Source organism: Homalodisca vitripennis, chromosome 6 (genome assembly GCF_021130785.1).
Source record: "Homalodisca vitripennis isolate AUS2020 chromosome 6, UT_GWSS_2.1, whole genome shotgun sequence".
NCBI lineage: Eukaryota > Metazoa > Arthropoda > Insecta > Hemiptera > Cicadellidae > Homalodisca > Homalodisca vitripennis.
Window position 1 is genome coordinate 122,551,075 of NC_060212.1, and position 14,573 is coordinate 122,565,647.

Below are 14,573 nucleotides of genomic sequence, written 5' to 3' on the forward strand. Positions count from 1 at the left end.
ATAGCTTGTTAGTTCTCAGGTAGTTCGCCTTAGTGTGGTAATTTTTAAAGCACAATGGTCTGAATCAAATACAGGATCTCGCACATTTTCGTTTGGATCGTTCATAAAATCAATATTTGGTTCCAGGTGTGTATCAAAATCATCACTTTCCGACTCGGAGTCAAACAAAAGATCACGAGTTGCATCACTTTTGATTTCATCACCAATATTATTTTAGCTCAAAAATAATAAGTAAAGAATATAAAAGAAAATCAACGGAAAGTCGAGAAGAAAGAACAAAGCGAGTGTAAATACAAAACAAAACACACGGATAACCTCACATTGCTTGCATTTGCCTTCATTCTGTAAGAAACTAAAGTTCTGATTATTTACAAACAGTTAAATTCACATTTAGAATACCTTATAATAACATTTGCTTCAGTATTTGTCGGCAAGATTTGTAGAAAACTTAGTAAGACATCACTAAGACTCACAATACACAATGTGAAACACTTCAAAGCAAACTGACAGTACCGACGATCAGCCGCGGCGCCTACGATCAGCTGTGTAGACTCGCTTGTAGTACGACGAAAAATATACGTATTTCATTACTAAAACGTGACCCAGGGATCTCAAAACCAACAAATACAAACTTAGACAACCAATGAACATAATCAAAATGTTTGAATCCAAAAATAAGATGACTGAGCTAAATAATACAATTAAATAACACGACCCGAGCTATATACTCGGGCGCCGGTAGCGGGCGCTGCCGACGCGGCCCGACCTATACTCGGGCTCAGGGTTCAAAGTGTTAATGGTCATTTCTCTTGGCAAAGTTCATTGTCCAAATACCATGCCTGCTCCAAAACACATTTACCATGATCTACGTTTGTTTGGCTTGGACTTTTAACAAAAGAGGTTGCACATTGCTGTACCATAGACCGTTTTGTAAATTTAGGATTAAAATGGGGTAATCAAATGTGATATCGCCTGTGACAATTCGGCTCAATATATCATCCCCTTTTTTGGTGTAACAATCAAAACGTGTTCAAGGAACGGTCCAATCTATTTTATTGTGGCCCATTGAAGGCACAATTTTAAAAATTTTAGGTTTTCTAACAAAATTGTAAACAGGGCTGAGCTAGATACAGGAATAAATTGGTTATTGTGAATCTGCTGCCCTGACAAATTTTAGTTTCAATTACATTTGACAATTTTTAAGTGATCATAAATGGCAAACCTGAATGTTCTTCATCATTAACGGTTTCACGGTCACTCTTGAACTCTCTGACTCATTTCGTTATTTTATCTCCATTCAATTATTTTCCATAAACTTCACAAATTGAGAATGAATGTCTGCAGCTGACATGTTTCTTGTATTCAAAAAGCTTACCGAATCACACACACACACACACACACACAGAAGATGATTCAATAATCTAGAACATTTACTAGTCGTATTTTGAAGTGTACACATTAGCGTCAAATAAGTGTGTGCCTGTTCGCAAGGGATGTGGGAGGCGATACGCTGTACTGATAGCAAAACCATTGTAGTTATTTATCGTAGTTTGAGATATGTTTAAACTATTGTGGATTATTGTTTCACACAAATTTGTTTGTTTTCTCAGATCTTGGTTGACACAGTGTGGGCCCTTAGTTATTTGACTGATGGCGGAAACGAGCAGATACAGATGGTTATAGACAGTGAGGTTGTGCCAAATTTGATACCTCTGCTGTCACACAAGGAAGTCAAGGTAATACCCTGTTGTGGACTAGTTAATCTAACAATATGAAGATGAATACAAAAATAATGCACTGCTTTTGATACCATTAATTAATGCACAATTAATATCACTTCTTTGTTGTAGAGCAGTATATTTTTGACTTTCTTGTACATTTTTTACGTTGATTGTACTTTCCAAATAACTAGGATCAGACTCTGAAAGTTAAAAAACTAAGTTATGAGAATATTTCTGTATTCGTGTTAGATCGCTTATAGCATAGCAAGTTTTAAAAATTAACATAGTTATTACAAAAAAGTTTTGTTGTGATAAACACTGTCAAGCAAAATAATACATAGAGGAAATAGACCAATTAAAAAGATGTTCGGTTAATAAAATATATTTGAAAAACAATATATCTGAAAAATGATAGGAGTTTCTGTGTTATATAATTCAATATTGAATGTTGTATGATGACGTAATGTTGTTACCCAACGAACTGTTGTGCATGGTTTTGAACATTCTCCACGATATATGCCTATTTGGTCTGAGCTGAAATCTCTTGACTGGATACATTTCCTGCATTTCTCTCTCCCTCTTCCACTTTATTTCTTGATACGTTTTTCCTAACGTATCCCAAATTCAAGAAAAAGTAAGACAAAATAAAACAATTGACTGTTAATAGAAACACCTATCGAAAGAATGTCAAGAAAGTCAAAACTGATACTACTGTCCAAGTTGAGATTTAAAATTATAACTTTATTTCATACTTCATAACATATATGACAAATAGAATTAAAACTTTTAAACAATCACATTTTTTTCATTCACTGTGATGAAGCATTTTACTGTGGCTATCGAAACTGGACTAATTGATAAAAATGTTTTAATATTATAGAGAGACCTTCATAATTTAAAAAAAGCTGTTAAGAAATACGTTTTTAAATTTCAAAACACTAGGATTTCCAAGACCCAACTCTAGCCTTCTGTGGGAGTTCTTCCTGCAAATAAGTATTATAATTCAATTGAGTTTAAGTAGTACAAAATTTCTAAGTCAGAAATAATACAGCCCAAAATTGTTCACATTATGCAAAAAACCAACTAACTTTCACAGGTGGGCCAAGGCCTACAGCATACAAACACACATCCATTACGTTACTTTATTATCATTATTATTTTGCACTTACTGTACTGTGAAATAGTATTTATAACAAAATTAATATCCTATATATTTTTTATTGGCTAGAAACTTGTAACAAAATAATTATTGTTTTACCAGAACTTGTAAAACACAATTTAAACACAAACCAATCTATAATAAACAACAGAGTAGATGTTATGTTGCAACAGCTTATTTTTGCCATTTTTTTGGTTTCTATAAACAGCTGAATAAGAAGAAAACCATTTTCTGTGAAGACAAAAATAAAGAATGCAAACTTCTTTGTAACAATATAAATTTTCACAAGAAGTAGTTCAAACTGAAGCTGTAAGATCGCATTTGCTTATGGTTTGCACTTAACACGTTCACTGCTGAATTTCAGCCCACTACGTACCCAATATGCTAAAATATATTTTTTGTTTAAACTTAAGGTTAGATGTTTTCTTGTAGACTGGCGATCGTATTTTGTTGATTGTAGCTTGGAAAAGTTTATTTTGGCCATTTTGAAAACTGGAGGTCCTGGGACATCACGCGCATACAGCGCCCGACTTATCACTATCACTTGCGCAAAGGAAACACGTTTTGTCTCTTATGTATAGAATTATTGTCAGAAAGGTAAAATATATTCAATTGTAGCCCAAAAATGGGCAATTATATATTTAAGCGATTTATAAAACTTGAGGTCCCGGGACCTCACGCGCACATAGCACCTGATTTGTCACTATCATTTGCGTGCAAAACACATTTTGTCTCTTATGTCTAGAATAATATTGTGAGAAAGCTAAAATATATGCATAACTAGATATTTACAATTATATATACATCCCTGCCAACCACCCAAATGTCCTTTATAATTATCCATATACAGACTGTGGCTGTTGTGGAGTTTTTCTCTCATTAGATTCAGAACATTTGCGGCGTGCCCTTTTCCTCCCATATCGGCCAAAACTCCACAGTAAATTACAAATTTAAGCATAAATCCATGGGGATCGCATAATGTATACAACTTGATTCCATACTTGTGACATTTATTTTTAATAAAAAAACACAGACTCGCCGAGCACAGGAAGTGTAAACTACACGTGCCGATAATTCAGCCGAGCCCATACAACAAAACAAACATAACCTCAACCGTCCCGTGCAAGTGCCAAGGACACACTAATGAAAGAAAGAAGTGATGTGCACATGATGTCCCGAGACCTCATGCGCATGCGCCGGACCCTCCGCTTGAGGTCCCGAGACCTCACCCGCAGTGAACGTGTTAACCTTGACGTTAACATAAAATCACTGCAGTAAGTCTCGTTTGACAGCCGTGACTGTTGTGAAACTACATTGAAGGGTAAAAACTCATCTTGTATCAGCAGAAACTAAATAATTTTATGTGTGTGTGTGTGTGTGTGTCTTTTTGGTCATATTTGAGACTGGAAGATACTCACTGACTGTTGTGGCCTCCGCAGTGGGTTTCCACCAGAAACAGTGGACATATTTCTCTTGATTAAACAGCTGTGTCTACAGACTTAACATTTGTGATGATACACTAATTGACTGTTCCTTGGAATATCACAGATATCTATCCCAACACGAGAACAAAATTAATAACTTTATGTTGCTCTTGAGTGCTGTTGAGACATACAAAACTGCTTTAAATGTCATAATGTATTATCTGTCAAAAGGATCTGACACCATGAAAGAACACACATTTTAACCCCTCATTAAACATTTATTTAAAAAATTTACAGAACAGTACAGTTTAATATTACAGTACAACCTTGTTTATTTGGATTATTTTGGACCGGAAGTAATCCGGATAAACAAAATCCAGATAAAGCAGGAATACAGTAAAAACAATAGATTTCAGATAATAAGGAATTTGTTTGGTACACATATTGCTGTAGAGGAAAATCTATTTTATCATTTTGTTTAACAGAGCTTAATTATAGAAAACAATATAATAAAAAATGAAAGAAACATTTACGGTTTCATTAAAAAAAAACTTGGTCAGTCCCTTTTTTTTACTGTGGCACACTGCTTCTAAGAAGTACGATCACGGATATGTTTCAATGTCATTATTTGCCTTGACGAAGTTTCAGACTATCACTCAAAATGAACCACCAACCAGTCTAACTGCACCATGGCATCAGTAAGAGTGATGACATATTCAGGTTCTTTATTATCAAAATCTTTTCACTGACCTCTATTACTATTGACAAACAAGTTTATCTTATAATTTCAACATCAGTCATCGTACCAATGCTACTGACCATCTGAAACCAGTTGTTTAAATCTTCTAAATTTACAAACATAAACCTCTAGTAGGCCTGCTACAACATTCTTAACTTGTTAATATATTGTTGGTTATTCTGAAATCCAAATACGTGTTAGCTGAAAAAGAAATTAAACAGGACATTCAGCAGAAAATTGTACTTCCTCTTCAAGGGAAAGCGATCTGAAGATTCGGATAAACAAGGTTGTATGTAATCAATATGACTCAAACATGGTGCAGAATGATGTCTATGATTAGACTGCATTCCTTCTCTGTGATTATTCTTTTTCAAATCTTCCTTGAAATTTACCTTACTATTGGCCAATTTTAGTGTCATAGTCTCCATAGCTCCAGAGACCTTACCACTTTTTAAGTAAAGAAACTGGCCTAAAAACAATGTAAGAGATAAAAGCTGTTCAGTGTGCTAACTTAGGAATCAAGAATTATGTAGCTTTAGAGATTTCATACCATAATAAAATTAGGTATGATGATGAAATTAGGTAAATTTTTACATGGAAAATTACAGGCTAATTTAAGCTTATGAAAGGCCTCTTTTAAGAATGTTTTCAAGATTTGCTTAACAATTTTTATCTAATAATCTATTCATGCACCTTATGTCATTTTTATAGGTGTTCCCTTCTAAAAGTAATATATTCGTAATAATATATAACTTGAACACGATATATTCACATTTTTGTTCTTTACATTACGTTTCATAGCAGTGTTTAGATAATAAAAGTTCTGGTGAGGTAGGAAGGGTATTATAAGCAATACAGAAAATAATCAATTTTTATTTATGTGACTTAGTTGTGTATGTTGTGTATGTTGTGTAACATTCTGAATTATTACCAGTTTAATCATTCCATACATAATTAATTACAATGCAAGAAAAAAATACAATTGATTTTCATTGTTTACTCAAAACTTTAAACAGTCATATTGTCTTATCATTGACATTATATAATCATTTAAAATTGGGAAGTATCCCAACAGTACTTTTAAATGTTTTAAATTGGGTACTGAAAATTAATTTTTAATTAGTTTTTAACAAATTAAATTTTATGACATTGATAAATTAGTGTTGATGTATATGTGTATATTTTGTATGTATATTTATTTTATATGTGTTGTATTACTTATAATGGTGATCATTGTTATTATTATTAGTATATTTTGTTATTGGCTTGGCGTTGTGCTGAATTTTAACTTTGCTAATGATTGTAAAATCCAAACACAAATAGAGATTTTATTATTACAGTAAGTAATAAATATAAACATAGTTAATGGTAAACTGTGAAAATAGACTCATAGACTCAGTGAAAGTGTAATCTCTTTTTTAGCAATTGGCAACACTGGATACTTCAAACTGAACCTTATAATTTTCATTAGTTAGTATAAATATTCAAATGAATCGTTTCAGAAAGTAATTGAATTTTAGAAGTTTCACTAAAAAAAACTGCCTTTGTTAAATCGAGTTTCTCTAAGTGTTTTGGTTTATTGTGTTGAACGCAAAAGTTGAAGTAAATTAGTTTGATAGTGGTCGGAGACTTTTTGTTGTGACATTTGTGTTTAAAAATATTAGTGTAATTGTTTTAAATACTGATTATTTATTGTTTTTTGTTGATTAAAATAGATAATGAACGCTTATATTCTGGTCAGATTTGTTAAATAACTTATACCAATTGTGGATTGTAGGTGCAGACTGCAGCACTGAGGGCGGTTGGTAACATCGTAACAGGCACAGATGAGCAGACACAAGTAGTCCTAAACTGTGATGCTCTGTCACACTTCCCCTCATTGCTAACACATCCCAAAGAAAAAATATGCAAGGTTAGTTCTGCCCCTATTCACCATAAATTTGGGTACTCTTTGAATGATTTCACTGTGCCAGCTTATCTATTTTAAGTAGTGTACTAGATTGTTTAATAACCATATCTGCAGTTCACTTTTAAGAACTACAAAACATATTGGCTAGTTGTGATTCAGTCACATCACTAACTTACAAAATACTGCACAAGTATCCCCAACTAGTTTTAAAGTGAATTTCACTAAAGAGTTAATATTCATGTAATATAGCTTTTTTGTGCAATTAATGCATCTGTATTTTTTAATCTGAGCCGTTGAAGACAGAAAATATTTGCATTGCAATAGTTATAAGGAATAAAATTGTCTGAAAATGGGTGCCAAACAATTTATTGACTTAATTAGTAGAAATTCCATTATAAGATCCTTTTATGACTTTACAAATAGTAATTTTTCTAATGTAAGTGCCTGTAACTTTATTTATCAATGGTCAGATGTTTCTTAATTACCCTAATGTAGTTAATTATTATAATTTTTTTTGTATTAGTATATTTTACATATGTATTCTACATAATTCTTTTATCTTTATTATCTCTTTTAGAACTTTTTATCTTTATTATCTCTTTTAGAACTAAAGAGACAATTATATGTCATCAACATTGTTTTTTCTTTATTTTAAAATTTGCAATTCAACACTTGTGTAAATGAGACAAACACAGACGTGTAAACAGTGTAATCTATATATATAAAAATGAATGTTTGTATGTTTGTCCTTTATGGAATCGTGAACTATTGGACCGATCATGATGAAAATTTGTACGTATATGTATTTTTCCACGGAGAAGGTTTATAAGCTATGCCCATCCCTTTCCCGATTCAGGATTCCGCCCCACTGGTTACAGAAATACCCATAAGAAATGCATTGCAGCAAACATATGTTAACGTCTTTTCAAATTTTTAATCAGCTGTTCTTTGTAAACATATATTACACTTATAGTTTTAAAGCATAGAGTAAGCTTAAGAGAAACGACAAATTTTGTTTTAAAACTGTTTTTGCAATCACTGTTAAACATAGACTTTACTATCCAGATAATACAATTCAAATTTGACGTAAAAATTCACCTTTAACTGCAATATTTATTTAATATAAACCATGCTCATGCTTGATCAGAAGAGTAATGCAGATATCATAATTACTATCTTACGTTGGCTACAAATATAAAGAATGTTATAAAATCAACCTTAGTTGTTTTTTTTGACAGAAGTATGGTTCTCAAAACTCCGTGTGTACATATTCTCTCGATCGAGACAACAAAGCAAGCTCAATCGTGGCATCGGAGATATAACTAATTTAATCTAAAATTTATTATAGTAAAAAAAAAAATTTACTAAGTAATATAAGGACTTCGGTTCTTAAGATTTGCGTGCGAAGCCGTGGGTAACAGCTAGATAGAGGCAGGAATATGGTACATACCTTCATAATACGCCCAAGAGGCTCACGATGGAACGACTATCAATTATCTCAGCAATGTTTAGAATGTGATAGAAAAAGAATAAGTGAATATAGTGTACTGTTTTCAACGGGAAATTGCGTGCGAAGCCGCGGGCAACTTTTGCAAAAAATTATTGAAATGCGCAGCAAAGCGCGCCGGGCCCGCTAGTATTTAATAAAATTCAATTCTCTTTTATATCAAGTGAGGAAACTTCCTTATCACACTCAAGAAAGTTTGTTACACTCGGCTTCACCTTGTGCAATAAAACCTCTTCACTCTTAAATGACAAAGTAATGCTTTCCTCACTTGGTTGAAAAAATCTTTATTTAGATATAATAAAGTGTTCTTCTGTCATAAATTGTTGACTTTCAAGTTGTTGCACTTTGCAGGAAGCTGTGTGGTTCCTTTCAAACATAACTGCAGGCAATCAGGCTCAAGTCCAAGCTGTTATAGATGCTGATTTATTACCCAAAATAATTAGAAATCTGAGTAAGGTAAGTTTACATCATCTTTGTGTAGTTTTCTACAACAGATGTTTCTCTATTTTAGATGTCTTGTTATTATATAAGTTGGGGTAGTGTGTTCGAAGATTCTAAAATGTGTCAATTGTTGAAGTACTCAAGAGTAATTGGTTTTTTCATATAATATTATCCACACGTAATAATGACTCAAACTGTCCTGACCTTCATTTTACTACAAGTAAATACGTGTTGATTACCACTTTCAGGACAATAAATTATTTTTCTTTTAAATGCTAGAAAAAAAATTGATTTTTGTTATTTGACAATGGTTTTCTTTGGCTGCAGGGAGAGTTCCAAACACAAAAGGAGGCAGCTTGGGCAATTAGTAATCTGACGATTAGCGGAAACCGGGAGCAAGTTGCTCGACTAGTGCGGGAGGGAGTCATACCACCATTTTGCAACTTGTTGGGCTGCAAGGACCCCCAGGTCATACAAGTGGTGCTGGACGGCATAAACAACATGCTCAAGATGGCGGGCAACCAGGTCGAGGCATTGGCCAACATGATCGAGGAGTGCGGAGGTGAGCCCCTTACATGTCTACTGCTTAGACAACTGAGTCGTGAAGTCAGATAAGTTGTTCAGTTTGTAGCCAGCAGCAACAGTAGTATTAAGATATACATCATAGTTTTTGTGTATGGAAAATGCAATTGTAACGCTTCAACAGCTCCTTCTGAGTGCGGAATGAAATGTATAATCCTTAGTCAACAATCAATTGTTTTACTTTAATTTTGTATTTAAAATTAAATCGAATCAAAATAGGTAGTAAATAGAAGTGATTGTCCCTTTGAGCATCATGTAATAACGCAGATTATGTAATACACTTTCAATACTGAAAAACTGTATCTGCATACTCTTATAACGTGAAACCGACCAGCTTTTACACTTAAAAATAAGCATTATTTGATCAAAAGTATGAATTAAATTATATCCTAATTATTGGAATTATATCCTAATTATTGGTCACATGACAGGGCAGTGTTATTGTATTAAATTGTTGCCAGCTTTTGAAGGATATTTAATACTATTGTATTTCAATGCAATAATAAGATTACTTAGAAGAAAAGGTAGCAACTGAATCAAACCTTATCAAATTAAACATTTTTTTGGTTTTTATGATTAAATTCCATATCTTTTATTAGTATAATAGCAAAATTCTTCAGAATCCATGAAATTTGGTATCAAGAGTTAACAACTAACTGTTGCTATTTTGAAACTGTTCTTAGTATAATATTTTTATTTTTTACCATCATACTTACGGGTACTCAGTATTTTTGTACCAAATACCAATGCTGTAGTGTAATCCATGTTTTAAAGAAAAATATTTTGTAATTTCAAGAATATTGTTCTCTTTGAAATTTCAAGAATTTGATAGTGTAATTAATGTTATGACAAGGTGTGAACCGGAAAACTGAACTGTTAGTAATACTTTTAATTCTTTACAACTTTTTTATGAATTACTTCACAAAATTTATAAAAGATATTTATTAATCTGTATTTTAAATTTCAATACGGCAGTTGTAAAGGTGACTTCTTACCCTCCTGTTGGAAGGAAATTTTAATTGTCTTTAGAATTAAAATACTCATTGTTTTGTATAAATTCTGTACTGCCTTGATTTGACTGAATTAGTTACTGATTTCTGGTTATTTTCACAGGTCTAGACAAGATAGAACAACTACAGAACCATGAAAACGTTGACATTTATAAACTGGCATATGACATAATAGAGCAGTATTTCTCAGAGGTAAGATGGGTTGAACCTGTAGTTAACTGGAAGGCAATTTTTAGCTAGAAAAATCTTAAGAAGGCATCTTTATTCACATGATCGTATGTTGATGTAATAAATATGAGTAAATATATACATTAATATTATTTCAAATAAAAATTCAAACATACAAGAAATATAGTATAAACAATTAGAGACAATTTAATTTCTTTAAAATAATCAAAATATACAAATTTTTAAATGTATTTAGATAAAAAAAATTTAAATCGTTTAAGAAGAAACAATTTAAATGCAGATGATTTTGGGCAATAATAAAATACAAGACCACTAACAAAGTATGTTTCTTATTTATTTATAAAAGTTTTGTTGATAAGATATGAAAGCTATTTCTTTTATGTTTTCTGCTTTTACAAGCTTTAGCTTAAATATAACAGAAAACTAACATCACTTAAGTTATACATTGCTATAAACTGGTTTCATATTTAGAAATTTATATTAACAACAACAACATGAAAGTTAATATTTGTATTGCAATTTTTGTCTTTGTAAAATAAATTTTGAATATTTCATAACTGTGCATAAAATATCAACTTTAACTCTCTTTATGGATAGTATATTTGAAAATTAAAAAATAAATACATACATTTAAAATAGAGCATATTTCAATAATTGATTAATGACTCAACATTGTCTTTGAATTATATTGAAAGACATAGTAATTTATAACATTTTTGGCTAAACAATTATTTAAGAAACATCAGCGGTTCTGGGGAAAAAACATTACTATCATATCAACAAAATTTATGGTAGACATGTGAAAATAACATGCAATGAAAATTTTAAAATGAATTATGTATGTTCTGCTGAAGTATTTACTAAACAACAATACAAAAATATAATTAAGACGAATTACATGTGTGAAATTTATTTATGGAAAATTTATGAAAATTTGTCACTTCATTATTCTTTCAATGTTTAATTAATTTTAACCATTTTTATTTCTTATTGCATGCAAAGACATTTTTTTTAAATTAATTTTTAAGCTTAACTCTTTGCGATCGGGAGGCCATGGATGAGGCCAAACCTTATTACTCGCTCAATTTGGATTTAGTCTTGGGTGGTTGTTGTCCTCTCAGCTCGCCGGGCCAAGCATTGTGACCAGCTGTGCGTAACCATGTACGTCACTTTTACTCAGATTTAAATGGCAGTATTTGACATTCGGCTCTTAAAATGGCTGAGATTTAAATTGATCAAATAATTCACAAAGCTTTAAGGTTTAAACTTTATTTATATTTACTTTTCTTTTAAATAAACTAAGTATTATATAATTTTAAGTTAAAGGTCTGTTATATTAAATGAATATAAACTCGTTTCATATTTTGAGTTTAGCTTCCACCAATGAACTAGTATTTTAATAAGTAGATAGGATACACTATAGCAGCTAAAGTGACACTGACAGTAGATAAAAAATAATTATGAATGAATTTTACTATGGTGTGTACTGCAAATAAAAAAAAATATTTTAGTTACTCAATTGGTCATGAGATCGTAGCACTTGTCAGCCACAACTGGATAAGAATTAAATTTTATAACTGCGGCCCTGAAGAGCTAAGCGGCAAGACAACGAGGGCCACTAGGTGTGGCCTGCTGTGCCAGGACCTTAGGCAAAGAGCAGTCATCCATCGTTGTGGCCAGGCAATCGTGTGAATCTAATGCCGATCCCAAAGGGTTAAGATGTTTATTTTCAGTTTACCAATAAATTACATTTCTTGTTTACAGAATGATATTTATGTATTGGAGCTTTTATTTTGAATTGTTGTTTTGATGACAATGATTGCTGAAATAATTATAACATTATTTTTATCTACCTCAGCGTTTTGTTGAGGTAGACAAACATCTCTTGATATTTCAATAGCAAACTGTTGTTTGATTGCAGCTCGAAGAAGACGTAAATCTGGCACCACAGAGTTCGGAAGGAGGGTTCCAGTTTGACCCCAACACCAGTATACCAAGCGAGGGTTTCAAGTTTTAAATAACACAACTGCTATGTAATGATCGAAATATTGCTTCTTGAATTTTAAGCTACTTTTGTAAATGACCCTACTCGATATTAGAAAGCGGTGTATATTTTCTCGGCCATGTTTTTTTATTTGAATTGTATTAAAGTTGAAAAAGAAAACTTTAAGTGCGAAACTTTGGACTCGCTATATATATTTCACTGTGATTTGTCTTTCTAATAAATCAATATTTTGATTTTATTGGCATAGACATGTGAATAACTTACCTCTACTGAGGTATAACAATAACTTAGGATTTCAGTTAATTTATTTATACATATGGATTATTTTATCAAAATTAGGCCCATTTTATTTGGGATTATCCTTTATGGAGCATGTAATAATAAAGGTATGTTTCATTTAAGAATGGTTTAGACTGATGTATTTTTGCCTACACTTCATGTCACCATATTTAAAAGTACATTGAATGCCTGGGGAGGTATATTTAGTGCCATTCGTATTCTAACTAATTTTGACTGCTACTTTTAAATCTCCCATACAGCGTTTACCGTAAGTAAATAATTTTTTAAGAGATCGTTTGGGACATCAAAGTCAACAACAAAGTTTTAATAAACTATCTCAATTCTTGTAGCCTCAATCAGTCATTTTATGTCCTTTTTCCTATTTAAAAATAATAACACAAAGACAGTGTGAAGTTACAGTGGTTAAATAATAGTGTTGTAATCTTTTGTGAATTTTGTCATTAAAATCGAATTTAATACTAAAAGGATATGATGACAAAGTTAGGATTTTAATGTCAAATTTCAAAAAGACTTATTTAAGGAAAATAATTTTTCAAGAAAATAAGGGTGGCTTAAAAAAGCAAACATTTTGGTTTTATGTTCTGATCAGATGATGAAAATAATTGAAACAACAGGCTTGAGCAGGTCTCGGAACAGAAATGTTGATATACTATATTTCTATACTATAGAGAACCAATAAGACTCCTGAATGGAGCCTTGTGTATGACACAAGGTAGGCTATATTTACACCGAAGTGTTGTGTCGAAGCCAAATCTAAAATTTAACAAGGATTCGGATTCGAGTATTGATTACCGAGGTTCTCAAATCTTGTTTCTGCTGAGATTTGCCACATCACTAATTATTGGATCGAAATCGTGTAGCTGTTCTACCACTTCCAATTTCACAACATAGCGGCAGGTGAAGTTTTTGTTACAAGAACTAGTAAAGGAAACAGGAGTGCATTATCTATCTTTGTTGTATGGGTGATAACATTTTCTATTTAGTCGTGGTAGACAGAAAAATTAGAGGTAGTTCACCAAATTAAGGATTTATCATGATTTATGAACAATATTTTATTTGAAATTATCATATTGTACGTGTACATTTATGCATTGGAGCATATCCACTCACTGAGAACAGTTTATCTGCATTATGCAAAATATGAATCGCTAAAACTTGTTTCGTTGTACTTGTGTTAAAAAACCGTATATCGTTTTTACAAAGTGAAATCATCAAGTGGATAATCATCGTCATAGATTATTGCCAAATTGTTGTAATTTTGTAAATAATATTTTGCTTGCAGTTAGTATTCGTGTTTTAACATCACTGTGCGTTTGACTTGTTTATTCATGGATGACAACTGATTGGCATTATGCAAATTACTGATTCGTAAAATGTGTTTTTGTCATACTTTGTGTAAAAAAATGTAGATAAAGAATCTATTCAAAAGGTGATTTGAATGTTTGCGAACATATAAAAATTAAAATACATTTTATAAGTAATACAAATATATACACTTGTTTTTCAGAAAAAATGCAGAAATTCTGTAAGCCTACTTATAAACCTTGAAATGAAAGTAGGAGGGATATGAATGAGTTCTTAAAGTAC

At 31.7% G+C, this 14,573-nt stretch overlaps 1 protein-coding gene across 1 annotated transcript in view; it reads left to right on the top strand.

The window, feature by feature from the left end:
* Positions 1 to 13,090, top strand: part of LOC124364884 (importin subunit alpha-3) — a 29,794-nt gene extending 16,704 nt beyond the window's left edge. The window contains exons 6-11 of the mRNA XM_046820681.1: positions 1,611 to 1,736; positions 6,821 to 6,955; positions 8,811 to 8,915; positions 9,228 to 9,462; positions 10,596 to 10,684; positions 12,603 to 13,090. Coding sequence (XP_046676637.1) covers positions 1,611 to 1,736; positions 6,821 to 6,955; positions 8,811 to 8,915; positions 9,228 to 9,462; positions 10,596 to 10,684; positions 12,603 to 12,698 — 786 coding nt within the window. The 3' untranslated portion in view covers positions 12,699 to 13,090. The remainder of the gene's footprint in view (positions 1 to 1,610; positions 1,737 to 6,820; positions 6,956 to 8,810; positions 8,916 to 9,227; positions 9,463 to 10,595; positions 10,685 to 12,602) is intronic.
* Positions 13,091 to 14,573: the final 1,483 nt, after the last annotated feature.